Source organism: Haliotis cracherodii, unplaced genomic scaffold (genome assembly GCF_022045235.1).
Source record: "Haliotis cracherodii isolate W230 unplaced genomic scaffold, xgHalCrac1.p SCAF_13, whole genome shotgun sequence".
NCBI classification, from domain to species: domain Eukaryota; kingdom Metazoa; phylum Mollusca; class Gastropoda; order Lepetellida; family Haliotidae; genus Haliotis; species Haliotis cracherodii.
In genome coordinates, this window is record NW_027266268.1 from 15,575,146 (window position 1) to 15,602,364 (window position 27,219).

The 27,219-nt window shown below is 41.2% G+C and overlaps 1 protein-coding gene across 11 annotated transcripts in view; it reads right to left on the reverse strand.

The window, feature by feature from the left end:
• The window catches only part of LOC139459664 (spectrin alpha chain-like), a 72,652-nt gene that overhangs the window by 6,105 nt on the left and 39,328 nt on the right, over window positions 1-27,219 (reverse strand). For 3 of the 11 annotated variants that reach the window (XM_071241273.1, XM_071241271.1, XM_071241272.1), the window contains 29 exons: window positions 26,854-26,946; window positions 25,383-25,517; window positions 24,707-24,852; window positions 23,655-23,853; window positions 23,178-23,285; window positions 22,377-22,468; window positions 21,526-21,670; window positions 20,915-21,031; window positions 20,730-20,794; window positions 20,080-20,179; window positions 18,662-18,730; window positions 15,251-15,399; window positions 13,908-14,097; window positions 13,063-13,166; window positions 12,589-12,751; window positions 12,043-12,127; window positions 11,495-11,679; window positions 11,075-11,179; window positions 10,043-10,108; window positions 7,233-7,342; window positions 6,468-6,566; window positions 5,194-5,569; window positions 4,432-4,530; window positions 4,059-4,218; window positions 2,780-2,993; window positions 2,238-2,427; window positions 1,723-1,902; window positions 1,214-1,326; window positions 744-761 (listed from right to left, as the gene is read on the reverse strand). In XM_071241273.1, the coding sequence (XP_071097374.1) occupies window positions 744-761; window positions 1,214-1,326; window positions 1,723-1,902; window positions 2,238-2,427; window positions 2,780-2,993; window positions 4,059-4,218; window positions 4,432-4,530; window positions 5,194-5,569; window positions 6,468-6,566; window positions 7,233-7,342; window positions 10,043-10,108; window positions 11,075-11,179; window positions 11,495-11,679; window positions 12,043-12,127; window positions 12,589-12,751; window positions 13,063-13,166; window positions 13,908-14,097; window positions 15,251-15,399; window positions 18,662-18,730; window positions 20,080-20,179; window positions 20,730-20,794; window positions 20,915-21,031; window positions 21,526-21,670; window positions 22,377-22,468; window positions 23,178-23,285; window positions 23,655-23,853; window positions 24,707-24,852; window positions 25,383-25,517; window positions 26,854-26,946 (3,875 nt within the window). The remainder of the gene's footprint in view (window positions 1-743; window positions 762-1,213; window positions 1,327-1,722; window positions 1,903-2,237; window positions 2,428-2,779; window positions 2,994-4,058; window positions 4,219-4,431; window positions 4,531-5,193; window positions 5,570-6,467; window positions 6,567-7,232; window positions 7,343-10,042; window positions 10,109-11,074; window positions 11,180-11,494; window positions 11,680-12,042; window positions 12,128-12,588; window positions 12,752-13,062; window positions 13,167-13,907; window positions 14,098-15,250; window positions 15,400-18,661; window positions 18,731-20,079; window positions 20,180-20,729; window positions 20,795-20,914; window positions 21,032-21,525; window positions 21,671-22,376; window positions 22,469-23,177; window positions 23,286-23,654; window positions 23,854-24,706; window positions 24,853-25,382; window positions 25,518-26,853; window positions 26,947-27,219) is intronic. The other 8 variants (XM_071241281.1, XM_071241279.1, XM_071241280.1 and 5 more) reach the window with 6 other exon arrangements.

Below are 27,219 nucleotides of genomic sequence, written 5' to 3' on the forward strand. Positions count from 1 at the left end.
CTGTTATTTCATGGAACAATGCATTCAAATGTTGTTCATACACACTGCTGAAAATTTCTAGTAATGTTAAACTGTCAATTAAAAACACAACAGGAAGGACGGTTGGAAAGGGGGAACCGGGATGAAATGGTTAGTGACAAAAATTGGGAGGAAACAATTACTTATTAGGTCTCAAGTTACCATGGTTACAAATTCATGTAGGACATTTCATATGCTATTTATCAACGGGCACACTCATGCATTTAGAAAACAGCCAAAATGTTAATTTGGTAAAGCAAAAAGGTTATATTTACTATGCTGCACATTAATGTGCTTAACAAACGTTTTTGACAATAATGTCAAATCTGTGGAACAGTAATTTGTTCGTCTGGAAGGTCAGGATGATGTTTGGCTTCACAACTTGGTACTTTACTTTCGTCACTGTTTGTTATATTCCAGCTATATGATGGCGCTCTGTAAATAATGAAGTCAATCTCGTGGATGGACGAGACAATCCAGCGATTGACATCATGAGCTTGGGATAAGATGACATGCATCAACCAAGTCAGCGAGCCAGACCACCCGATCTCGTTAGTCCTATCTTACAAGCATTGGTTGCTGAAGACAATTCCAACCCGGATCTTCATGGGTTAGTCACTGAACTAAAAAACTTGTCCATTTTCAAGATGCTGTACTACTAGTAAATGCAAGGACCTATCAACTAGTCACAACATCTGTATCATGCTAAGAAATATAATATTAACCCATCGAGAAGCCACAGTCTATTTTATAAGTTGACCAGGGCAAAATCAGGATTTCATAGAAAAGAAAGAAATTACATAAACAAAATGAAATTGAAATATACCCTTAAACAGCAGGAATGTAATAAAAAAATATCTTAAGTATCACAACAGTAAAGCCATTTACTTTAAAAGTGTAAACAAACATAGAAAATGAAAATAAATTTAATGATGTTTTGTTGTAATGTAGGGAGCTGTTTCAAATGTATATTAACATCACTGACATTTGATTACAATCTTTGTTACCTAGATAGACACAGCTTCAAATATTTGTCGACAACGTTGTCACAATAACTTGATCACTGTGGATAAAAAACTGCTAATGCAGATACGATGCATTCCCTGCCTGCTCCCCACGATTACGGCCCCGCCCCTATTGACAAAAGGTCACACCCTCCCTGCTGAATCCCCCTGTTAAGCCTGTCCCTACTGACCTTGTCTCCGTGAGCCAGGAGTGGAAGGTGTTGGCGGCGGCAGCAAACTGTTTGCGGAGCTGATCGTTCTCCTCCTGTCTCTGTTCCTCCCGAGCCAGCTCACTGTCTCTCTCCTGCAACCACAGAGGAGTTGGTTTATATTTGTGATAACATGTAGACATCCTTTGACAGATGGTGGTGTGTTGTTGATGTGTTGTGTTCTGGTGTTGCTGTCGTGTGGTGTGGTGTGGTATGGTATGGGTGTGGTGTTGTCTGATGTGGTGTGGCGGTGGAATGGAATTTGGTGGTGTGCTGTGTTGTGGGTGTGTTGTGGGTGTGTTGTGTTGTGTTGTGTTGTGTTGTGTTGTGATGTGGTGTGGTGTGGTGTGGTGTGGTGTGGTGAGGATTATTCACGTTTTTCAACTAAACTAAACAGTTTTATTGGGACTTCACAATATCTGCAGACGATCTTTCAAGAAGCCGCTATGCTCCTCCCTGGCCTGCTGGTAGTCACTCACTCACTCACTCACCTTGATGATCTTCTGCAGGTTCTTCCACGTGTCATCCAGGGCCTCCATGGTGAACCAGGTGTAGGGGTTGGGGCCCACGTTGAAGCTCTTGATCTGTTTGTCCAGGGCTGCCAGAGCATTGAAGTCGGCCTGGGCAGCACTCAGTGAGGACTTGAATTGGTCATGAGCCTCTCGAAGTGCCTAGCAACACAGGGCATGGTCAGAAAAATCCTACAAACATTCAACTTGAAATCTTGTGCTGGGTGGCTGTTTTTCCTCATAATAAAAGAACATTAAACAATCATTAGACAAATTAAATCAGAATTATCACAACAGTCCCATTAACTGAAATCTGTGACATTCAATTAGTGTCACATGAACAACTTGACTGAATTTTGTTATTTGTTTTCTTCAAATTCTAAATCACATTAAAATATCTAAAAAATCAAAGAGTGAGATCATATCTCATTGATCCTCAACAAACTCTTTACCCTATGTCAAAATTACCATTAAACAGAACATTGTTCCAAACTTACTCTGATTTCCTCGACTGAGTTGCATCTAACAGGATCAGTGAGATCCTCCTCAGCATTTTCGAACCAGCTGTTGAATGCCGAGGCCTTCTTGGCGAAAGTCAGGTACAGATCCTCAATCTGGCGATACTGGTCCTGGAGATGGAGAAGGCGTTGCTTACGGGCATCCGAGTCCGCCAGTAGCTTCTGCCATCTGGTGGACAAAATCACTTGTGTTACAAGGGAGGTAATACGATTTTTTCTTGTACAGTGAAGACCAGCTCAAAATGGATTTAGCTTCTGACAACTGGTGGACATGATAAGTTGTCAGAAGGAGAGGCAACCCAAAACTATGACTGATTTTATATTATGAACATTATTCCATTTCTATCGCAATCGTCTGTATATGATATAGTATGACCACAGAAAACTGGTTGATGAACAAGAATCTAGTTGCCCGGGGACAATCACACACTATAAGTCAAATCCCCATCAAGGAAAAATCATATGCAGTCTGGAGTTATACATCCTCGTAGAGTAATCTGGAAAAGTTCATGTATGTGTACCTGGCAATGACGTCATTGTAGCGTTTCTCAATAGCTGGTGTCTGGGCATGTTTTGCGGAGATCAACTGGTCCTTCAAAGCTGTGATGGTCTGGATTCCTTCCTTCTCAAATGCTTGCAGGCCGGCATCGAAAGTTTCCTGCTTTGTGAGAAGGGTCTGGACAGACGACAGATCACGCCCATAGTCCTCAGATCTAACCTGGGTCTCCTTGTCAGCTGGAACCAGAAGTACAGGATTGACATTTAAAGGATAAACATGAGTGAGTGAGTGAGTGAGTGAGTGAGTGAGTGAATATGGTTTTACGCTGCTTTTAGCATATTCCAGCAATATCACGGTGGGGGACACCAGAAATGGGCTTCACACATTGTACCAATGTCGTGAATTGAACCCGGGTCTTCGGCTTGACAAGCGAACGCTTTAACCACTAGGCTACCCGACCGCCCCGGATAAACATTAAGGACAGGGTTAGGAATGACTGTTCTAGGACACAATCAGCAGTATATATAACTCAACACCATGACCATCAAACAATTGAGGCCAGGTAGATCAAATGAGAAACACTAGTCCTCAGCCATGTTACCCAGGGATGTCAACCCTAATTTAAGGTTTGGGGTTGTGTTTGTTGTTTTAACGCCGCCCACAGCAATATTCCAGCTAAATGATGGCAGTCTGTAAATAATCAAGTCTGGAACAGACAATCCAGTGATTGATATCATGAGCATCGGTCCACGCAATTGGGATACGATGACCTGCATCAACCAAGTCAGCAAGCCTGACCACCTGATCCCGCTAGTCGCCTCTTACAGCAAGCACAGTCGCCTTTTATGGCAAGCATGGGTTACTGAAGACCTATTCTACCCCGGATCTTCACGGGTCAGATCTAATGACAAACACTAATCCTTAGCGGTGTGACTCAGAGATGCCAACCCTAACTGAAGGTTTGGAGTAATCAGTGCAGTCCAGGGTGTTGTTATACACAACAACCTTAGTACTACGGCTGTCCTTAGTCTATGTTAAGGTATGGTAGTTACGATCACCTTAGCACTAAGATGGCTTTGTACAACGCGACCAGAAGCATAATTTCATGTAAATAGAACAAAGTTAATAGTACCATAATGTGGGTTTTCTTCAACACTTTCATTACCAACCAAGACATAGAGCCTAACCATCTGATTGATTTAGTTACTCTTATGACCAGCATAGGTTGCTAGGGGCAATTCTACAGAAAAAGCCCCACGATAATGAACAATGACAAGTAGATCCTTTGAGTTTTAACTCACCAATCCAGCTCTCTACAACATCCGTCTTCCAGATGAACTGTAGGAAGGCTGAGTTGTCGATGAGGTTGGCGCGGCGATGAGCAGCAGCATCTTCAAGAGACTTCATCTTCTGCTCAAGACCCTCACTGCGCTGGGCAATGTTTTCAGCATTGTGGTTACCCTGGAAACAGTCAATGGAGGTCACAATTGAAATCTGGGCATCAATATTAATTTAGTGCTATTACTTGAAATTTTACAAATTATTCTGCAACATAGAAAAAGCTGTCTTTCAAAAGATTACACGCAACCTATATTAACTAGTCACAGTTGATGTTGTTTTCACTCCATATTATTTCACATTCCCAGTTTTTAAAATAAAGCATGTGTGATGTACCTCTTCAATGAGTTTCTGTCCTTCATTCTTGATCTCCTGGCATCGGTCCTGGTGAACCTTGCAGTCAGTCTCAAAGGCCTCGTGTTTCTTCATCAGACCCTGCAAAAACAATGGAATTCTTCATTTCGGGGGGGGGGGGGGGTATTCCACAGAATCTACCTCTTTATTGGTCCTGTTATCAATGTTGTTGTTGTTGATTGTTCTTTAAAGCCATACTCAGCAATATTCCAGCTATATGAGCGCGGTCTGTAAATAATCGAGTCTGGACCAGACAATCCAGCGATTGACATCATGAGCATTGATCCACGCATATGGGATTGATGACATGCATCAACCAAGTCAGTGAGCCTGACCACCCGATCCCGTTAGTCACCTCTTACGACAAGCATAGTTGCCTTTTACGGCAAGCATGGGTGCTGAAGACCTATTCTACCCCGGATCTTCACGGGTCTTGTTATTAATGAAGACAATACTACAAATCCATCACATAAGTTATAAGAATAATGATATGAATCAACATTGTTGTTTACAAACTGGCGATTGTTACTGACATCTGGGACCAAGTATGGCCTCTGAGCAGATCTAGAAAAGTCCATGAGGCCCGTTCCACAAAGGGATCTTGGAGTTAACATAAATTAACATAGGCTTCAATTATGATAATACTAAGATCCCTTTGTGGAATAGGCACCAGAATAGGCAAGATCGCTTTGTGGAACGGAATCCAGATCTCTACAGCAACCATAGAAAGTCAAGTTTCCCTACCTGCACAGCAGCCATGGTGTCCCCGAAGTCTCCCCCAGACAGCAGATGCTGTTTCTCAGATATCCAAGCCTCCTCTTCCTCAACGTTAGCAGAGAACTGCTGGTAGGCATAGGATTGGTCCAGCTTGAGTCCCCTGTTGGCAGACATACTCTTCAGCTCCTCCCAGCTCGCCGCCAGTTGGTCCAAACGTGCCCGGATGTCGGACGCCCCGATGTCGGACTCGTCAATCAGCTTCTCCCCCACCTCCTGGACTCCCTGAATACTGGGCTCGTGGCTGGCCAGCTCAGCTTCAAGACGCTTGTGCTTCTTCCTCAGGTTCTGCACGGAGGTCAAGTCCTTCCCATAGTCCTCGGACCCAACCAACAACTTCTTCTCTCTGAATAAATTTCATTTCAAAATGTAAAACTCATCTAATGCACGGTTACAGCGAAACTTGTAAGCTTTAATAGCCTGGGTGAAGACAAAACTGCCCTTGTAATGTTAAGACATTTGGGAAATTCTGAAATTTGTACAAACCTGCAGGAAATTGTATGATCCTGAGCTCCAGATAACTTTTTGAGCAATTGAGTTTTCATTCGAAGGTTTCTATTTTAATTGGGTTATTACATTTTTCATTGGGTAACCAATATTTTCATCTATTCATCACTCTATTCATCTGTTTTTTCCCATAATGAGTAAGCATTTTGAGATTTTAAAAAAATGAAATAATGTTTTAGATGTATATAACGGTTCTAAATATAGGCTTCACTTGGAAAGTAAATTAGCTCGTAATTGTGTTTCAGAAAGTACGCATGCTCAAAAAGATTCATTGGGTATTTACACATACTATTTTCAAACAACTGAGTTTTCCATTCAATGCATGTGTTTCTGTACGCAAGTTAATTGAAAGTAATATAGGGTTTGAATAGTTTTCGGGGTATTTTACGCAAATACGCAGCTTACCTAACAAGACTTGGTTGATTTTGCACTGACATAATTAAAACCATTAATTCTGTAATATTACGTTACTCATTCCAGGAAAGGATTAATGGACCATGTATTAAATGTTTCAGTGCCGAATATATCAACTTATGACAACATATACTTAACGTATGTTTAGAAATTGCATACACATAACCCTTCTCCCTGCAGTGACTCTGGCCTCTAATAAATCAACAATATGAAGTATCAACAAGTAATTGTATAATCTAAGCCCTCTGAAGCTGAAATGTTTCTGATGAATGTGTTAATGTGCCAACAACAGTCTATTTCTCTCAATACAAAGCACGACTCACTTGATCCAAGCCTCCTCGTCGTCGATGTCCCTGAGGAACTGGTGCATGGTGTTTGCCTCATTCAGACGGCCTCGGCGGTGGATGGAGAACTCCTTGATCCTGCGCAGCAAGGGTAAAACATGTTACGGCTCTCTGGGTTGCCTCATTGTAAGCGTAACAACATGGCAAGGATTTTCACCTTGGAGATCAATAAGCTTTCTTACCATGCTTACTGTAAGGTAAATATTTCAATATTTCAAATAAGGGTTACTAAATCATGAAATTAGCATAAAAAGCAATGAAAATAATGCAATAGGAATTGTTGTTACTGCATTCATTTTCACATTGTGGAGTGTGAATGTCACTCGGAATTATTCAGTTAGCATGTAAACAAATCAGTCTTGGAATCGAAAAACTAATATTTAAGACAGTCATTATACATTCATTCAATTGACCAACCAATCCCCACTAAAGTTGCCTTTAGTGCCAGTGTAACCAGATATATCTTCCAGAGGCAAGGGTGTTAACTGAGTTTAAAAAGTCCAGTTTCCACCCTAGCCGACTAGGCTGGAATTCCAGAGTGAGTTTGGCTGGACAATCAAAATCGTGTAGTGAATTCGACATCCAGTTCGTCGCAACAATCAAGCCCAGAAATTCCAGCCTAGTTCGGCAAAAGGCAAAAACTGGGCTTGACAGTCAGTGAACTCCCTTGCCTCGGGAAGATGAACCAGACAGTGAAATCCACTTCATTGTCTCCTACAGATACGTCTGTCTCTGAATACCTACTTCTCATATCTCTCATTGATGGTCTTCTTCCTGTCCTGAAGACTCTCCGCGTCCCAAACACCCGCCTCGATGAACTGATCAGCCTGACTGTTCAAGTCCGTGATGCGATCCTGAGAAAAACTCACTTAATCAGTATTGTTTGATTGGATGTTGTTTCATGCTGCACTCAATAATAGTCCAGCTGTATGCTGGTGGACTGTAATTAATTGATAAGAAAATCCGTGATTGATGTACTGAGCGATGTTGCATGCCATCGGGGAACGATGACATACAATCAAGTCACTGAGCCTGCCCACCAGATTCATTTAGTTGCCATGTACGACAAGCATAGGTTGCTCATAACCACTCTTACACGAAATCCCTGAGCACAAAATAAGTATCAGTGATGGAGGAATAATCTTTTTCATTGGTTAATTCATCAAATTGAAAGTACATTTTGTAAAATAATAAATAGTCGTTCACCATAAAAAATAGGAATACCATTTGAAAGTTCACAAAGCCAAATTCATTCAACTTTCATAGTCTTCCAGTAACTACAACACACAACTGGAAAAGTTTGATTAAATCTGCAATATGCATGCCTCCTTATTCAGCCAACCAGCATGGACTATTCAGAGGGGTATTCCCCAGGGGAATCCCCTCCCCTCTCGTCCTGATCAGCATGCCTGTTTCACTGTGGGAGTCACAGTGATGTAATACTGGCTAAACAAAAGAAAAAAGTTCCCAGCCATGCTAAAAGGAAAATGAGGAAATGTCTCCTCGAGGAAGAGCCTCGTGTTAGGAAAAAATAAGGCATTTTGTTGCGAAATGATTTGCAACATGAGGAAAAAAATCAAGTCTACAAAATCGTGTTGATAAATTACATGCAACATTCGTAGATACGAGCTCTACCAACAGCACACATATGCAGATCCTTACTGTCGCCCTGACAAAGAGGCGCTCCTATCTCTGTGTGCTTATTGCTCACTGAGGGCTTGACTAGTGTCCTTAGAACAATGAAAACTGCTGGAAATATTGCTTGTGAGCAGCAAGCCCCATTATTCAGTACTGTAGTTTTGTTTGTTGTGTAACCAACACTCAGCAATATTCCAGCTATATGGCGTCAGTCTGTAATAATCTAGTCTTCACCTGACAATCCACTGATCAATATTATGAGCAACGCTCCACGCCATCGGGGTATGATGACATGCAATGAACCAAGTCACCAAGCCTGACCATTTGGTCACCTCTTACAACCAGCATAGATTGCTTGGGACCAATTCTAACCCTGATTCCCCTCAAGGGTCGGGATAGTATTCCAAAACAGTGAAGTGATGTGGTCTACCGTTATGGAAAAACACAAGAGGCTGGTGTTGACAAACCAACAATCATCTTTGATGAATCTAGGATTCAAACACATCACAAGATCCTGGCAGAAAGGGAAACAACTCTGCATAGGAAGGACGGCGTCTCGGGAGGGGAGGTAAAATGGGGTTTAATGTCGCTTTCAAGATGGTTACACTTATATAGTGACATGCATAGATGTGTGTGTGGCTGCTTGTACAAGTCCGGACTAATGCCGATCTTATAGTGCTAGCCCACTGATATACCATACCGCAGTTTAACATGAATACCCCACTCAGACAGAGTATACCAACTCCGAGCTGACCAGTCCTTGTTTTAGCCCTAAATGCCGAGCACCAGGCAGGGTAACAACAAGTACCATTTTTTAACGTCTCTCAGCATGAAGCAGTCAAGATCGAATCCTGGACCTTCCTCTTTCAGGGCAGACGATTCACCACTAGACCATGGAGGTGGTGACAGTGTCTGACACAGTATTGAATACTAAATCACTCTGGCTCAGGTCAAGAATGTATGAATGAGCTGGGCAGCACCATCATGTCAAGAGCAGATCATCAAAGTTGTGCAAAAAGATAAACATATGCCTTGCAAAGAAGACATGCCAGTTTTCCTACTCAGTGAATAAATTGAATTTAATGCCATGTCAGCAGAATAGAAATAGGTTGGTGTTGAAGAAACAGTCAATATCCATAGTGAGAATCAATTGAGAAAATCTGGGTACATACCCTTATCATACTAGTTATACTGGGTAACCATTATTGCCAACAAATCACATTTTTGGTACGCCTCTTCTATAATTATGGGGTAAACATATTGTTATTGCCCGTAGATTGGCAATAATCGCTTGCTTTAACAAGCTAGAGAATGTGGCACTTTTAGATCCTGAACTTAAAGGAGACTTATAATTACTGCACTAATTATTTGTCCAAAAGAATTACCAGCAGTTGTAGGCTCGTCAATATTACAGCAATATCACGACGGGGACACCAGAAATGGGCTTCACACATTGTACCCATGTGGGAATCGAACCCAGCCTTTGGCGTAACGAGCGACAGCTTTAACCACTAGGCTACCCCATCGCCCCATAAGCTGAGGAATTATCAAGAAATTTCAAATGGGCTATTTCTCACAGTTTAAATCTCCTACAAAAATTGGTACCGTTTCCATACAAGGAACCTACTAGTTACCGAAAGTTGTTACCAAATGTAGTGCTCCAAATGCTTTTATTTAAGAATCCTATGTACAGTCTAATTATATCAGTAGTCAACTGAAGCCTGCATATGAGTAAAATCTGGAAATATTCTCCATCTTTATTTCAAAGATTAGTGTAGATACTGTATACTCATTAGTTTATAAGGTAATGCATGCGATTATTCAATCCAAACCTGTCTCGTGTTTCCTGCATACGTTAATAACCTACTACACGTCAAGCCTCAAGACACACTCAGAAACCTAGTATAGAACATTACATGTAACAAGGGCGCCTCCAGGCGCTGGGCCATCACTGGTTTCAGCAGCGTCGGTTCTTCTGGAGTCTGTGGCAATGGACACATAGTTATCCTTCAAATCACACATGATTATTAGAATTTAGTCATGTTGATTGTATACCCTTTTCTCTGACATACTGTCGATACTCTACCCCTCCAGCCCTTGCTTCACGGGACAGTAATAAACTCTATGTTACTTCATGTTACAACCATTCACAGAACAAATTCCGTTCTATCTAGTATCATTTGGATGAAACGGATAATTACAAAAAAATATTTCTTTAGAATTTGACAATCTGACTGATAATCTGTTCATCACAATGCAAGAAAAAAAAAAACCTCCCTTAAATTATTCACATACAATATTATAAGTGTAGTTGTTAATGTTTATGAAAAAGGTAAATGAAGCCACTGCTTAAATATTGTATAAGGGAACTCAAATCTCTAATATTATCACAAATATGTTGTTTCATTTGTCCAAAAATAAATTGATGAGAATCTGCTTCTAGTAATTACTGAATATGATTGAATAGAGTTCGCATTTTGGCATTTGGTTTCTACTATCAGTGTGTTGATGTTTAGACCTTCAGTGAAAACAACCAAGGGTTGTACGATGACGGAGATGTTTTATGCAGTACTGAAGCAACATCATGGCCTAAAATACCAGCAGTTCAAACGTAACTGTGAATATATACTTACTTATCATATTCTCATGTTGCAGATTCTTTTGTCTAAACCTTAAATGGTACTGGGGTTTAATTTGTAGAATGGGTGTATAGTTCAACTGAAAATGACCCTTATAAACTTGATTAAAAAATCAAATGGTTTTTCGACCATGGCATGATATGGTTAATCCATGTTGAACAAGAACTGACGATATGTGTGTACATGGCTGTCAAGACATTAAACATTTGAAACAGTTGATGATAATCAACCAATGGGTATGAGACAAGGTGTCTCGAAATAAGGTTTGTTTGACACAAGTACTCTCGTGTGTGGAGATGTGAATCCTACCTCATGAGCTGTGATGTCAGCTTCAAGCAGCTGCTGCTTCTTCAGCAGGTTCTGAACCGACGCCAGGTCTTTGCCGTAATCCTCTGACGCCAACATCTGCTCCACCTGCAATATTGGTTACGTAGTTACAATCTACATGTCAGAATCTGTGATAAACATGATAAAGAGAGGGTTACTTCACAATATTTTGATGATACGCACAAGTTTTATTTTTGTAGCGTATCTGTAAAGTTCTTTGCGTATTTGATACGCTTGGATTTTATTTTACTGCACATTTCTGCATTTCTGATGCGTATTTTACGCAGATACGCAGCTTATCTGGAGCTCTGATTAATATTATCATAAATCATCAAGCAATACAAGCTGAACTTACCAATATCATTTATAGAACTACAGAGTGAACATGGAACAAACACGAACCTCCCCAAGCCAGAACTCCATGTCCTTGACGCCTGCATTGAACGTCTGCTGGCGATTGGCCTCCTTCAGCTTGTCACTCTTCTCTGCTGACTTGGCGACGAGGTCCTCCCATTGGGAAGCAAGGGACTCCAGTCGCGCTTGGACAGCGTCGTCCGACCCAGCACACTGGTGGCGGTCAATCAGGTCTGGAGAAAGACACAGTGCAATACACCATCTGTACTATATTATCACAAACAGCAGACACTGTTACTAAGAGCCTATGCCACACCAATGTATCCACAGGGACCAACTGTTCAATTTATAGTCATATGAACAGATTCAATGAACATGTGATCCTCACTCTAGAAACCTAGATATTGTTTAACAAGAGCCATAGCTTCCCCAGTATCTCCAGGATCATTTATTCCATTTAGAGTCAAATTAACAGCTTCAGTGATCATCTGATCCTGACTCTAGTAACCTCTTAAAACAGATATTCAAGAACCCCTTCTGCCCGATGATTCAAAGACAACAGCAGTAATGACAATGATTCTCCTGAAGACACTTACTCTGTCCAGTTCCAATGAGACCCTGCAGACGATCAGCATTAGCCGCAAGTTCAGCTTCAAAAGCCTGGTGTTTCTGGTGCTTACTCTGAAAAGATACAGTTACAAACATTTTAGGATTCGGAGCAAATCAGTCCTCACAGCCTGGAGAAATTTTCTCTCTCTTTTTATGGACATGTTTCAGAAGTCAAAGTGAGACAGAACAAATAATAGCCAACATCCTGGCTGTCAAGAAAATGTTGCAAGATTGAAACCTGTTTAATGAATATGAAGTCCTCTCATTGGTAACCCAGGGATGTTGGTGGGATCCTTGTACAGCCAGCAAAGGTTGCTGGGGACCTGTTCTAACCCAGAATCCCCATGGGGTTCCCTATGTATGTAATTCAAAAGTTCACAATGAGTTTGTGGACTGGGTTTTTAACTGAATGTTGGTGGGATCCTTGTACAGCCAGCAAATGTTGCTGGGGAACTGTTCTAACCCAGAATCCCTATGGGTCCCTTATGTATGTAATTTCAAGGGTCACAATGAGTTGCAGACAAGGTTTGTACCTGGATGTTGGTGGGATCCTTGTAGGACTCGTCCATGGCAATCTGCAGCTTCTCCTGGAGCCAGTTCTCCATCTCATCAGCATCGCGTGAAAACTGCTGGAGAGTCTGAGCCTCTCCCAGCTTAGACCTGTTGTCTATCAGAGCTTCCTTCAGCTGAGACCATCTACAGGCAGAGAAAAAGGTGGCATGAGACATCTATCCAACATTACTTTTGTGTCCAAGATATGAAGCGTACAGAGCTGCCTCACTGCATCTGTTGTGTACACATCACACTGGTAATACTCCTCCTTTAGACAACTGATAGCTTTAATATATAGTTTCACATGATAAGATTGCATTTGGAAATCATACATGTGTACCCTTCAAATGTAAAATATGGTAACCAGTTTAATTGCACAAAATCAGCCGACTCTTTTTGCACTCTTCACAAAATTCATCATCAATTGCCGTCACCATCATCATTATCATAGTTACCTGTCTAGCACTTGGTCTCTCTTCTCGGATACAGCAGGGCCGTCGTAGTGGTCAGCAGTGATCAGCTGGTCAGCAAACTGCTGGAGGGAGTTGATCTTCTCCTCCTGTAGATGGAAACATACATATATAACAGGGCCATATAAGGGAGCAGAGTAAACAGCCAGTATTGGAGGGGTATTCATACTCACTTGGGGTCACAAATTATCTTTTTCTTTCACTAGTCTACAACAATAATCTCAAGTCTTTCTTCAATTATATTTATATTAACTATGGACCAGACAAACTAATGATTGATAATATGAGGAATGTCCCACGCCATCGGGGTATGACCCGTAAATCTATCAAATCGCCTCATCAGACCACACGATCCTCAAAGTCACCTCTTACGACAAGCATAGATTGCTGGTGACATAGCAGGGATTTATCTAGGATTCTAAATTAAGCGTCCCTGGCAGGCAATTTGGGAATCAAATTTGTATTTTTATCAAAATTGGGATTATTTTATAGTTCTTATTTTCATAAATTCAGAAGTATTTTAATACTGAGATTACATTCAACGCATTAGCATAAAACTATGCATTATAACTCTTTCCTATTTCTTCAAATTCTTGGTCCTGTTATCAGTGAAATACAGGTTACCAGTACAAAGTCAAAATTTTAGTCATTTGTTTACATGAATTGGGTAATTAATAATTCCAATTTGGGAATTTTTAATGACATTTGCTGCAGACTTTGGGGCAAAAATCAGCCTCTGAGCAAGTCCAGACAGATACCTGTATAATCTAACCCAGATCACCAACAGGTAGTCATGGTATGAGGTCAAGTTTGCCTCACAAGTTGCTTACCTGAGAGTTGATGGCACGGTCGAAGTCCTCGTGCTTCTTGATGAGACTCTCCACGTTGTCACCGTCCACCTGGTCTCCGGCCAGGAAGGCTTCTCGGGAAGCCATCCAGGACTCGGCCTGCTCGCAATCCCGGTAGAACAGCTGCAGCTCCAGGCATTGGTCCAGCTTCATGCGACGGGAGATCCAGGCTCTGTAAGTAACCATGGCTTAACATCATGATCTGGGGACATATTTCCCTTTTACGCCGCTTTTAGCAATATTCCAGCAATATCACGGCGGGGGGACACCAGAAATGTGCTTCACACATTATACCCATGTCGGGAATCGAACCCGGGTCTTCGGCGTGACGAGCGAACGCTTTAACCCCTAGGCTACCCGACCACCCCTCCCTTGCTACAAGCACTGACCCTATATTTACTAGTAATGAGTGTATAGACACAGATATGAGTATGCTACAAAGCTTTTTCACGTTCAAAATTATAGCACTAACATCATAACCTTGTGTGTGGCTGCTTGTACTAGTCTGCACAAATGTCAGTTTTATAGTGCTAGCCCAATGAGATAACATGCCGTAGTTCAACATGGATACCCAGTACCAGTGTACTGACTGTGTGCCGACCAGTCCTTGATTTACCCCATAAACCCCAAATCCAAGTACCATCTTTTAACTTCTTAAGGTATGATGTGACGGTAATTGAACTATCGACCTTCCGTTCTTTGGAAGTCTCTTTTCACTGAAGGTAGGAATTTAATGATCTTGGGAAGAAGCCCAGTGAAGTTTTATATTCACTTTAACAGACATCAATCAATTCACAGAGTTGTTTTCCAAAATGGGACCTTATTTGCTGCTCAAAAACACACTCAGGATTATTCCAGCTATATGACAGCAGCCAGTATATATCATGATATAATGGAGTCTGGATCAGACAATCCAGTGTTGATCTTATCAGCATCATCCCATGCAGTCAGGATTGTCTGGTCCTGGCTTATTTACTTTAAAAGACATCAATTAATTCACAGGGTTGTTTTCCAAAGTGGGACCTTATTTGTTGCTCTCAGGAATATTCCAGTTTTATGACAGCAGCCAGTATATAATGGAATCTGGACCAGACAAACCAGTGTTGGATCTTATCAGCATCATCCCATGCAGTCAGGATTGTCTGGTCCAAACGTGATCATTTACAGACTGCCATCCAATAGCTGGAATATTGCTGAGTGCAGCGTTTAACAAACAAACAAACTCATCAATATTCTAGGTAAATGACTGTTGTAAATAATCGAATCTGGGCCAGAGGATCCAGTGATTCACGCCGTCCTATAGCTCGTTTAACAAACAAACTTACTGTTCCAACTCCTCCCGAGCACGGGCAAGTTCCTCCAGCTTCTGTTGAACATCTTCACTGGCGTAGTGCTGATTTTGCAAAAGCTGCTGTCCCAGCTGCTCGAACGCCTGGAACGTCCCGGCACGTGCATCAATCTCAGTTCGGTGTTCCTACAATTGTAAACGCTCCATTAAAATCCCGTCATCCACTTCTCCGGTTCAAGTCACATAAACAAACCTGACTTACAAAAGAACAAAAAATAACCATAAATATAAAAAGCAAATTTATCTTACAGATTACACATATCGACAGTCAAATATCCAAAATTGACATTTTTTCTAAAACCTTCCATGATTTACAGACACCATCTTGTAGAGAAAAACATATCTAGATATGAAATTGGATATTTGTCTATCTACCACAGCAACTGTTTAAAGAAACCATTGGAGCTGATGAAATTACACATTCTGAGCCAGTCTAGAGCAGTCAGTGTGTGATATACAATAGTCATTACTTTCTGATTTTCACTGTTTTTCAAAGTCCATGCATAGGGTTAGAACAGTTTAGCAATCTCAGGCTTTCCAGGGTGTCAAATTTATCTTCAGGCCGAAACATCAATATTTCACATTTATGTTTAGATCAAATCATCAAAACAACTTTGGATGTCATGGGAATGGACAAACAGACAATTTTGACACCCCTACTTTTAGTTAATTTCTTGAGGACAATGAAAATTTGATTTCGAGTGTCCATTACATTCCCAACATATTAGTTACAAAATTTCATATCATTGACTGGCTTACACAATGCACTGAGCCTGTAATCTTTTTAACTGCTGAAAAATACTTTAAAATGGTATTTTTGTTCACATTACGAACATCATGTGATTGGTATTACAAGGGAATTTACAGGGGGAATCAGTCAAATATGTCAAGTGGGAATAATCATATGTCATTATATGACACTGGGGAGATATTTGCAGTGAGGGAAGGGTTGCTAATATGGAGGGTCACTCTGGGAGTATCTTGAAACAGCAGTAAAAAGTCTTGCCGTGCATCTCAGATGCACACACTAACTACACTATGTACTCAAGTATGTATAATCATCGCATGCACTGGCAGCCTGTCTAGATACACTGGCTCACACTCCAAACCATGCAGGGGAACTGAAAGTATCTCATACAATTAACATAACGGCCATTGACTGAGAGGAGGTCGACTCTTTCACAGCTTATGCCATTTTGATGACGTTGCGGTATAGTTCTTGCAGGTGAACCTGAGCCAGGAATTCACTGGTCATTCTGAACGTGCATTTTAAACAAGTAAAACTGACATATCAAACATATAGGAGAATCACTCGAATCTGTTGATTCCGAATGTAGAATAGAGACACTCAAGAGATTTGTCCTTTATGGAATTGGACAGGAGCATGGTGAACCCATGTTGGGATTCAAACCGGGTCTACTCCATGACAGGCAAAGATGTAGGCACTGGGCCACCCTGAATTTGATAATTATTCAGTTTATTGGACAGATCTAAGTCAGGGAGTAGAGCTTTACAACACATAGCAGAACTCTCAAGTGGTGGAACGCTAGAGATGGAAGTTGAGGGTGTCTTGGAAAATTTGAGAATCGTGAATTAAAACAGTCCAAAACTCTAAGTACCCCCATCCGACTTATACCCTGGATACAATGAAGCTACAATGCATTAAGGTACCATTAAAAAACTTCCTTTTTATTGGTCCTGTTTTCAGTGACCAAGCCATCACATTAGTTACAAATATTAACAATGAGAATTGTTTTAATTCAAATTTGAGACTTTTTACTGACATTTGATCCAGATTCTGGGCCGAATATCAGCCACTACGCAGCTCATGACTTAATGTCCTAGAAAATGTTTGACCTCAAACCCCGAACCACCAATAAATCCCAAAAAGTTTTTCGAAACATTGGATTTTTCATGGCTATAATATCCCTGTGTGCAAAGTGAGTGACACCAATGAGGCTATGTTATATTAATCATATGAGAAATTAAGAATGAGGATTAGGACACAGCTGTGTCGTCCATGCAGTCCACTGGGCACGCAGCTAATCAGGGGCATCTACAAAAACCTGAAACAAACTTGTTAATTAGTCTTCAGTGAAAAAGGCAGCCTCTCTATCTACTGGGAGCCTTGACAAACGGCTGAAGATTTGTTTGTTTGTTTGTTTGTTGTTTAACGCTGCACTCAGCAATATTCCAGCTACATGACATCAGTCTGTAAACAATCAAGCCTGGACCAGACAATCCAGTGATTGACATCATGAGCATCATCTACTCAATTGGGATACGATGACATGCATCAACCAAGTCAGCGAGCCTGACCACCCGATCCTGTTAGTCGCCTTTTACGGCAAGCATGGATTCCTGAACACCTATCCCCTACTCGGATCTTCATGGGTCGCCTGAAGATACCCATACCATATTTGACCTTGAATTTACCAATTCTTGTGCTGTCAGGGACTCAATGATTGGTTTCTCAAATTGCACTAACCCATTAACTGTAACGTTTGTTTGTTGTTTAACGCCACACTCAGCAATATTCCAGCTACATGACATTAGTCTGTAAATAATCAAGCCTGGACCAGATAATCCAGTGATCGGTATTTTGAGCGACCCAAACCGTCGGGGTACGATTAAGGCAACCAAATCTGACCATTGGATCCATTGGGTTGTGTTGTTGTACGACAAGAACAGTTTGCTGAGTACCTACTCCAACACGCAATCCTGCAGGTGTTTTCTTGTAAGGTCAAAATCTGGGAATAATTTCAATTCTAAAATAATTATTTCAAATTGTCTAAATCTGCAACAATTGGTTGACAAGTTTGCCTTTCTCACTGAGCATACAAGAGTAGAGAAGAATATATGACACTCTAAGACACCAGTCTCAGCCCCATACAATTCCATGGACAGACACACTCATGCAAAATATATACATTATTAGATCCGTCGAAAATCAGGTTACACCCACTGACAAACTTTCCATGCATCAAAATATATTTTCATGTATTAACCAGGATGTTGATTTCGGATTGGCTATCGTAATTCATTGTTTTCATCATGTTCATGCAAGATGACGTCCTTTTCTTTCCTTTGTTACAATGGATTCCAGTTAAATGTGATGTTCATTTGGAAAGGGCAGATCAATTTTGAAACTGGTTGCTTTTACATGTTAGGGTCGAATGACTAAGCACTGAATCCATTCTGCTGACCAAGGTCATCTTTCAAGAACACACAATCGATAGATAGCCAGCTAAGCTAAAGGGTTCAGTTTCAACCATGGGGTTCTGATGCAACACAAGTAACATTCAGTATAATGAATTTGTCATGACAGGACATCAGTCACATGGCGTGCGATCACGTGACCAGGTCACATGACCTATGACATCACTACCTCTTCCTCTTCTTCTTCGTCGGGCAATGATGTGATGCCGTAATGGCTAACGATCTCAGAACTGAACATCTGTAATCAGGGCATAGCTCATAGCTTTACATGGGAAGAGGACATAGGACATAGGACATAGGACAACAACTCATTGGGGTAATATCACGTAATACGGGTGTCACAATCATAGAGCCTCACGAGTTATACTGGTGCTGATTCAGATTCAAAGTTGATACAAGTAGCTTGTTTGTTCTCATAATGCCACACTCAGCAATATTCCAGCTATGGTGGTCTGTAAAATACTCGTGTCTGGACTAGACAATCCAGTGATTGACATCATAAGCATCGATCTATGCAATTAGGATACGATGATGCATCAACCAAGTCAGCGAGCCTGACCTCCCGATTCATTAAGGGATGATGTTTTTTTTTCTTGGGACAATTTGGTGTGAAGCATGGTAAAGTTTCCGGTATTAAAATATAGGTGAAATTGAATTGCAGGTAGGGGAACAAAGTATTTTTTACTTTGAAAGGCTTTGATGATACTTGGATTTTAGGTCGTGTCAGGAACTTGAAACTATTAACAGCTCTTCAGATGGCAATATAAAAAACATAGGTTTATTCTGGGAACCCCTTTTAACCTGAACCCTTGGAGGATAGTTATGTAGATATGTGCAAGCAAGGATGCTGCTACTTGCAGTCTCATCAGTAATGTTTTTATCTTGATACACAACGTATTGTGAGATAAATGTCACTGATTGTGTATCATGACACCCCGGTAAGTGACATCACATAGTTTCTTGCATCAGCGCCCTGTTCCACTAAGTGACCTTAGCTCTAAGTCGATCGTAACTCCCATTCTTTAACACTGACTTACGACAATCGTAGCGCTAAGATTGCTTTGTGGAACGGGGCCCAGACCACTTATGCACACAGAAACCATGTAAACATTTAGTGATACTCCTTGCATAGACATGGCATTGATCAAATGGATAGGAAACTACATGACCATTTTAAACCATTGGCAAGACCCACTACCCATTGAGAAAAACGTATTGATGTTACTATGGTGACAGTGCTATAATACAAGTAACAAGTGATGTGAATAAATCAGAATAAAGAACTAAGTCTAAATGTATTTTGTTGTGTGACATTTCTTACCACTTAACATATAAAGATGGAGTGCACGTGGAGGCATTACAGTGAGATCACAGAACACCATTTCGAACTGATATATATTCCATACAAATGTAGTTAAAGAAGTTAAGAAAATTGGAGAAGAATCGAATACAGATTCCAAAGTCTCCATTTTCCCCCTGGCTGCCCCATAAAAACACTCACTCCATGTGCACCCCTCTATAAGGCTAGTGACTCACTAGCTCCCCAATATAAAGACAGTGTAAGCCTATATTAAGCTGGTGACTCACCTGGTGTCTCTCGAGCAGGGCTTCAGCTCCAGTGACATCCTTGGCCAACTCGTCAGAGGAGACCAGAGCCATCATACTGTTGATCCAGGTTGTGAGATCCCTAAAACAGAAGGACTCATTTTTGTTGATCTTGGCTTCAGAGGGAGTATGCAAACATATCCACGCCCTCAACTAAACTATGCCTCTCCCAATAGATTCTCTCCAATCCATTACCAACTATGACTGTGTGAGTGAATAAGAAGACTGGCTGTAAATGATTGAATATGCATCAGACAAGCCAGTCGTTGAAAGTGTTTTCCGATTAATTGAAACAAGATGAGGTGACATGGTGTTTAACGTTGCGTCTTACTGCACTTACATAGAGACATGCATTCAAGTATGGGTGTGTGGCTGCTTGTACTTGTCCAGACAAATGTCAATTTTATCACGATCATGAAGGGCGGTCTTTATAAAAAAGAAGTGCACAAGTATTTGTTTGTCAGGTGCAATCTTGTCTACAAAACTTAACATTGAAAGACAGCAAACACATGTTAACATTTTAATTATAATGATTATCACATTATCCTGATTTCCGAAAATGTGCGTTTTGGGTCAAATTTTCAGGTATCTTTTTTTAATATTTTTCAACCAATGACTAGGCTGTCACTCACCTGTAGTCACTGAGGAATCTCTGAAGGTCATATGCATCCAACAGCTTGGCCTTGCGGGCATCAGCCTGGAACGAGAGCACTCATAATGATGCATCCAGCATTTACATCCATATAAAAGACAATACTGATGTCGCAAGAAAATATACGATGGAGCCCTTCCATTGTGTCCTATTGTTGAGACATACCTTTGATGTGAGGGCGTTCCACTCTTCGTTGATCTGGGTCTGGTGTTCGTAGATGGTTTCTGCCTGCTCTGGATGAGACTGCATCAGACGCTGGGAGTTCTCATCAAGACTGCGCACCTGTTACAATAAGGCAACAAACATAGATGAAGGCTTTGTTGAAATACTGTAAAACGCCATACTCCAACCAAGATAGTGCTGTCGGGAGCTAAGTGACACAACACTGTAGCCACAGGAAGAGGCTTCCAATGTTAGTTACTATTCAACAGCTGGTCTCATTTCATTTTTTAATTACAATTTTGTAAAAAAAATTAAATCAACTTTAACTAAAATGAGTGAATGTTGCTTTATGCCATGGTCAGCAATATTCCTGCTATATCACAAGAGCTGGTACATAATCAAGTCTGGACCAGACAAAAAGTGGGTGATAGCATGAGCATTAATCCATGCTAGTTGTTATAATGTTGCACTCGGCAAATATCCTGCGTTCTGTAAATTACACAGTGTAACCACCTGATTGCCATCTATATATCAAAAAGGAAGTACTTAGTACATAATGCTCTCTCGGGGATAGAGCTGTAAGATACACAATGTTTTACTTCAAGGAGACTGACCTTCTCTCCGAGTGCAGCCAAGTCTCTCTGTAGGCCCTCATGCTTCCTCTGGAGGGCCTGCACACTGGCCAGGTCGTGGCCGTAGTTGTCATTATTCAGGGTGTTGTCCTTCTCAGCGATCCAGTCCTTTGTCTCAATCACCTCTCTGGGAAACAAAATGGTCATATTTGAGTGAGTGAGTATGGTTTTACGCCACTTTTAGCAATATTCCAGCAATATCACGGCGGGGGACACCAGAAATGGGCTTCACATATTGTACGCATGTCAGGAATCGAACCCGGGTCTTTGGCGTGAAAAGCGAACGCTTTAACCACTAGGCTACCCGACCACCCCTGGTCATATTTGACTGGCATTTAGAAGTTGAATATGTTGAATAAAAACAAGATAGTAAGATCAGTTTGTTTATAACAGTTACGCCAATGTTTGAGATTATCAAGCACCATTATCAATCAGGGTACTGAAAGAAATCTTAGAATACTGCAATTATTTTTCCCCACCAAACTGACTTACTGATCTTCATACCAAACAAAAGGAGAAAATATTGAGCCATACAAATGGATTTATATCTTTTAATTTTAACCAACTAATTCAAAATTGTCTTCAAACATTCCTACACCATCACATAAAAAAATGTGGCCTTGTAGGTACAAGTTACCATGGTTCAATGTTTCATCTTAAAGGGGGTCCTGGGGTCCTAGAGGTTTGCTCCCAAAATATTTGAATCAGGGCCTCCATAAATGTTTTACATTTGCCACTAGAGTTATGGCAAGGACCCCTTGACTTCTATGCTTAATTTTGAAGATTGTGGTTGAAGCATGGGAGAAAGGGCATCCCTAGAATCAGCTGCCCACCTGTGGTATCTCTGCACCTCAAACGCGCTGCCCAGGGTCTCTGCCCGCTCTGCGGTCACCTGCTGGAGGGTCACCCATCTCTGGTTCAGTTGCTGTGGGACAAACCAAAATTATCAATGTATTGACATGCAATGATTCATTGTTTTCTTATTTGTTGTTTAATGCCACACAGAGCAATATTCCAGCTATATGACTGCCTGTAAACAATCAAGTCTGGACCAGACAATCCAGTGATCATTATTGTAAACAAGGACCCATGCCACCAGGGTACGAGGACTGCTATAAACCAAGCAACTGATCCTCACCAACCTATTCATTCAGTTGCCTCTTTATGACCAGTGTACATTGAGCAAGTGAGTGAGTTGTGTTGAACGCTGCTTTTAACAGTATTCCCGTCATATTACAGCGTGTCAGCTTAATGTGGGAGGAAAGCCCGAACTGATGCAGGTCTCAGATGTTTACCACTTCGGTGAAACCCATGAGCACGGGTATGGTGCTGACAAACCTAGAAACAAAATCGGGGCGAACCGGGATTCGAACCCACAATCATAGGTTTCTGGTGCACCCAAGGGACGCAACTCTGCACAGCGAATTGCCAGCATACGTTGCTGGGGGCACCTGTTATACCTGGGAGTGTGTGAAAGAGTGTGGCTTTATTCCACTTTTAACAACATTCCAGCTAAACAATAGCAGGGGACACCAGAAATGGACTTGACACCAAAATCGAACCTAATCCTTCGGTGTGACGTGCGAATGCTGCAACCACTAGGCTAGAGTTAGTTTGCACATTGGACGACTTACCGTGATCTGTTCACGGATCTTCTCGGCAGCCTCGGTCTGTCCCATGGCTGTCAATCTGTCTGCGATGGAGTTGAGTTCCTGGAGACGCACCTCATTGGCTTTCAAGTCCTGAATTTCAAAACAGGAATCATTAAGAAATGCTAATATTGTCTGAAATGCAGCCAAAAATTACATTCCTGCAGAGTCTTACTACAGCTACAATATGAATCATTTCAGATGTGTCCTAGTTAGTACTGGCAACAAACATGGCAAACTAAGCTAAACAGCTTTACCAAAGTTACAGAAGTACAGCGCCTTTTGCTTGAGATACAAACGCACACCTATCCAACCACTTCACAAAATCATGTTGAACCATAAGAAGTTGAAACAGTATCTAGATGTATGAATTGCAAGGTATTTCTGTAACATTGAGTATCATTTTAAAGCAGATAACATGTTACTATGTCCAAAAAACATATTTTGAGCTGCTATATTTACCTTCTGGAAGTCATCAAACTTCTTCTGCATCTCCTCGACCTGCTCCAAGTCCTCGCCGACCTCCTCTCCAACCATCAGGTTCTCCTTCTCCGTGATCCACGACGCCAGTTCAGCCGCCTCTCGCACCAGCTGGTATGCCTTCACAGACTCCCCTAGCTTCTCGTGGCGCTGACGGGCCAGGTCCAGAAGGTTGGCATATCTGCACAAACATGGGGTAGATGTCAATATACAGGGTCCAGCAACCTTCTGAACATTACAGCTGTAGAAGTATTGGCAACCTGAACCAGAGCTTGACAACACAAGCAATGATTTATGCCAGTGTAATGACACTCACTGGGCCAGGTCACACATTTTGTCCAACCAATCCTCATCACAATCGACTCTTTCAACCATCATTAGGTGGGGAATCCCCATGGGTCCAAGTGTTTGAGCTTTGATGCCATAGTTAGGGACCAGTTCAAAAGTTCAAATGTCTGATAAAAAATTCCTTAGGTTTTGAGACATACCCCACATCCCCACCAAAATATCAATTCTGAAAATGTTGAGTTTGTTGTAATACTCTAAAACACAGACATGAAGACAGCGACATCAAAACCCTATCTCGTGGAAAAACAGAAGTATTAAAAGACAACAGCATAAGCCTGGCGGAATCCTATATTGCGATTCAGTTTACATTACCACTGTCGCTAAGATCTTGAGGGCCGAGTTAACTACTTTTCCTCTCAACATGGTTAAAATACGACCCAAGTTTTTGCTGAAATTAGTTACTTTCTGGAATCATTGAGGAATCAGTCATTTAATTTCGTCTGATGGAAAACTTTCAGGACCATTAACCACATTTCAGTGACCTGACGTCAAGGAGTGAGTGAGTGAGGTTTTACGCCGCTTTTAGCAATATTCCAGCAATATCACGGCGGGGGACACCAGAAATGGGCTTCACACATTGTACCCATGTCGGGAATCGAACCCAGGTCTTCGGCGTGACGAGCTAACGCTGTAACCACTAGGCTACCCGACTGCCCCGACGTCAAGGAAGCAAACACTGTACTTACTGTGTCTCGATCTGGTTTTGTCTGACGGAGATGGTGAACTCGTCCATGAGGTTGTTGCGGCTTGCCGACAGACTGGGATCCAGCTTCTTCACATAGGCAGCGGGGACAAAGCCCTGGCGGTCATTCACCTCCACCTTCCACCAGTCCTGTCAACAAGGCAAGGCGGTCAGTGTGGGGCAGTACATTCATCAAAATATGACAGAGAACACCCATGAACATAGACTGTGGACCATGCAAGGTAACTCAGTGTTATTTAACACCAATAAACTGCACTATGCCATCTACATCACAGATGCTTAACATTCTAAGGTCCGATATTTTTTACTTCTTTGTTTATAGAATTTCATATGAAAAATCCTGATACGTAGGGTTGCAAAAAGAACATATCTCAGGATTTGTGGGTTCATCATCTAAATACGTTTCTATGCTAGGAGTGTTTAGATAAGTTGTCAATCTGTCTTGCAGTTGAAAATTTTGTATGTACAATTTTTTAGTGACATAAATTTTCATTTGGTAGAATAGTGCTTTCCAGACTTATTTTTTGCGTCTTTCTAATTGAATCTGTAAACCATTAAAAACAATTTCGCCTAAGTGAGGATCGGGTCCACATCAACCAATGGTCGAAATCATGAAGAGATGTCATTCCTTCTATGCTGCAATCTCCATGACAACATACCTTGTTGGAGCTGTTGAGCAAGGTGAGCTGATCTCCCTTCTTCATCGAAACTTCCCGGGGTGACTTCTCCGAGTAGTCATACAGGGCGACCACCTTCTCTGTTCCGAAGTCATCGATGACTGGAGCTTCTTGTTGCTGTAATGGTCACACACGCTACAGTATCACAACTGTCTACACCATGACCATGTCCACAAAGCAGACAGTGACTGTGATCCACAGTTTTCTGAGACTTTTGTCTCAACTCTGTTATGTGTATACAATACTGTCTTGAGACAGTGTAAGCATAATAACAGCCTTTGAAATTCACGCTTGTCCGTGAGCCCAAGACTACTAAATTGTCCTAAGGATAAGTAAAAATCCAATGTCCTCACTGACAAGTAGCATTTGATGGCTATAATTCTCAAACAGTTCTCAAAACTTTAATTTTGCTACAAATCGGAACTGAACAAAACTGACCGAAAATGTAAACAGTTAACATTTTAGCCTTGCTCAAGCAGGACCACCTACAAGCTCGGAGGGCTCAGGTTTCCACTAGCCCTCTGGACCAATTCATGTCAGTATTTAGAGTACAGAGTTGAGAAGAAAATCACATTAAGCAAAGAATAAGTCAGTTGGTATTGAATTAACATAATATATCATTGCACATGCAATGTGGATGTATTGCTTTTTGATATCCGATTTGGGAAAGAAATACAAATTAATCTGGAAAACATCTGCTTTGATGTTTGTTAAATCGACTAAAATTATTTACAATCTAACATATCAGAATATTTAACCTGAATGGCAGGATGATGTTTTTGTTAAGAACCGCAGTAGAAGCTTCACCGAGAAGGTGGCCTCTATTTGTATGTAATGATAACAAAGGTCAACGCTAATAAAAGTAATATATTAACTGTCAGTTTGGCACACACAGCGGGGTGAGTATGGATATAAGTTGTAGGTTTGGATAGAGGAAGGATATCTTTTGGTCCATAGTTGATAATTGGGATTGTGGAATGGAAAGCTTTCATATGTTTTCAAAATGTTTCCGTATGATTTGGTGCTCAAAGCTGTGTTGAGTGGGCAGGTCTCAGGTGTATTTTGTCAGTAGGAAGGGAGGTAACTCCAGGATGAAGTTGAAACAACTAACCAAACGGGTCTTAAGACCACTGAAAAAGGGGACATCTGGATTCTGGAAAAGTACACATTTGTAAATGTCTTCAGTTAGCAAGTTTCTTTGGTCAACATCTGTATCAAGTTTAATGGCAGTAGGCTTCCGTTTAGCCATAATAGTTGCCACATTGAAATATTGCTAGTATCACTAATAACATAATTGAAAATGACATTTTCTTTTCTTTCTAGTACATCACCTCAAATTAGCACAAAAAATAATCGGTATTTGCTACACAACAAAACAAAACTACACAGAGGCTTTGAACCATACAGGATTGTTTCAGCAGTTGACGTATTATCGATGAGAACTGATGCATACCTTGCATGACTGAGCCTGTTCACGAAGGCCCTCAATGACGCTGCGGTAGGCCTCCAGATCTGACATGAAGGCTTCGTGTTTCTTTATCAAAGCCTGAAATACAAAGCATGTTGTGAGGTAAGTATTATAGTTTCAAACATTCTGAAAGTCTCAGTATCACATGAAAATCCACTCTCTTGTCAACCCCAACCCACCTTTGTCTTGAAGTGAGGGAATCTTCAGTGTACTAACAATGTAGCATAACAAAATGAATATTTCAGTTTTCATTTTTTTTATTACTATTTGTTTGTATCATTATCCATCATGTAGTTGTCCTATTTTTGATCACGATCGTTGGTAATTTCATTTATCCGACACCAGATATCT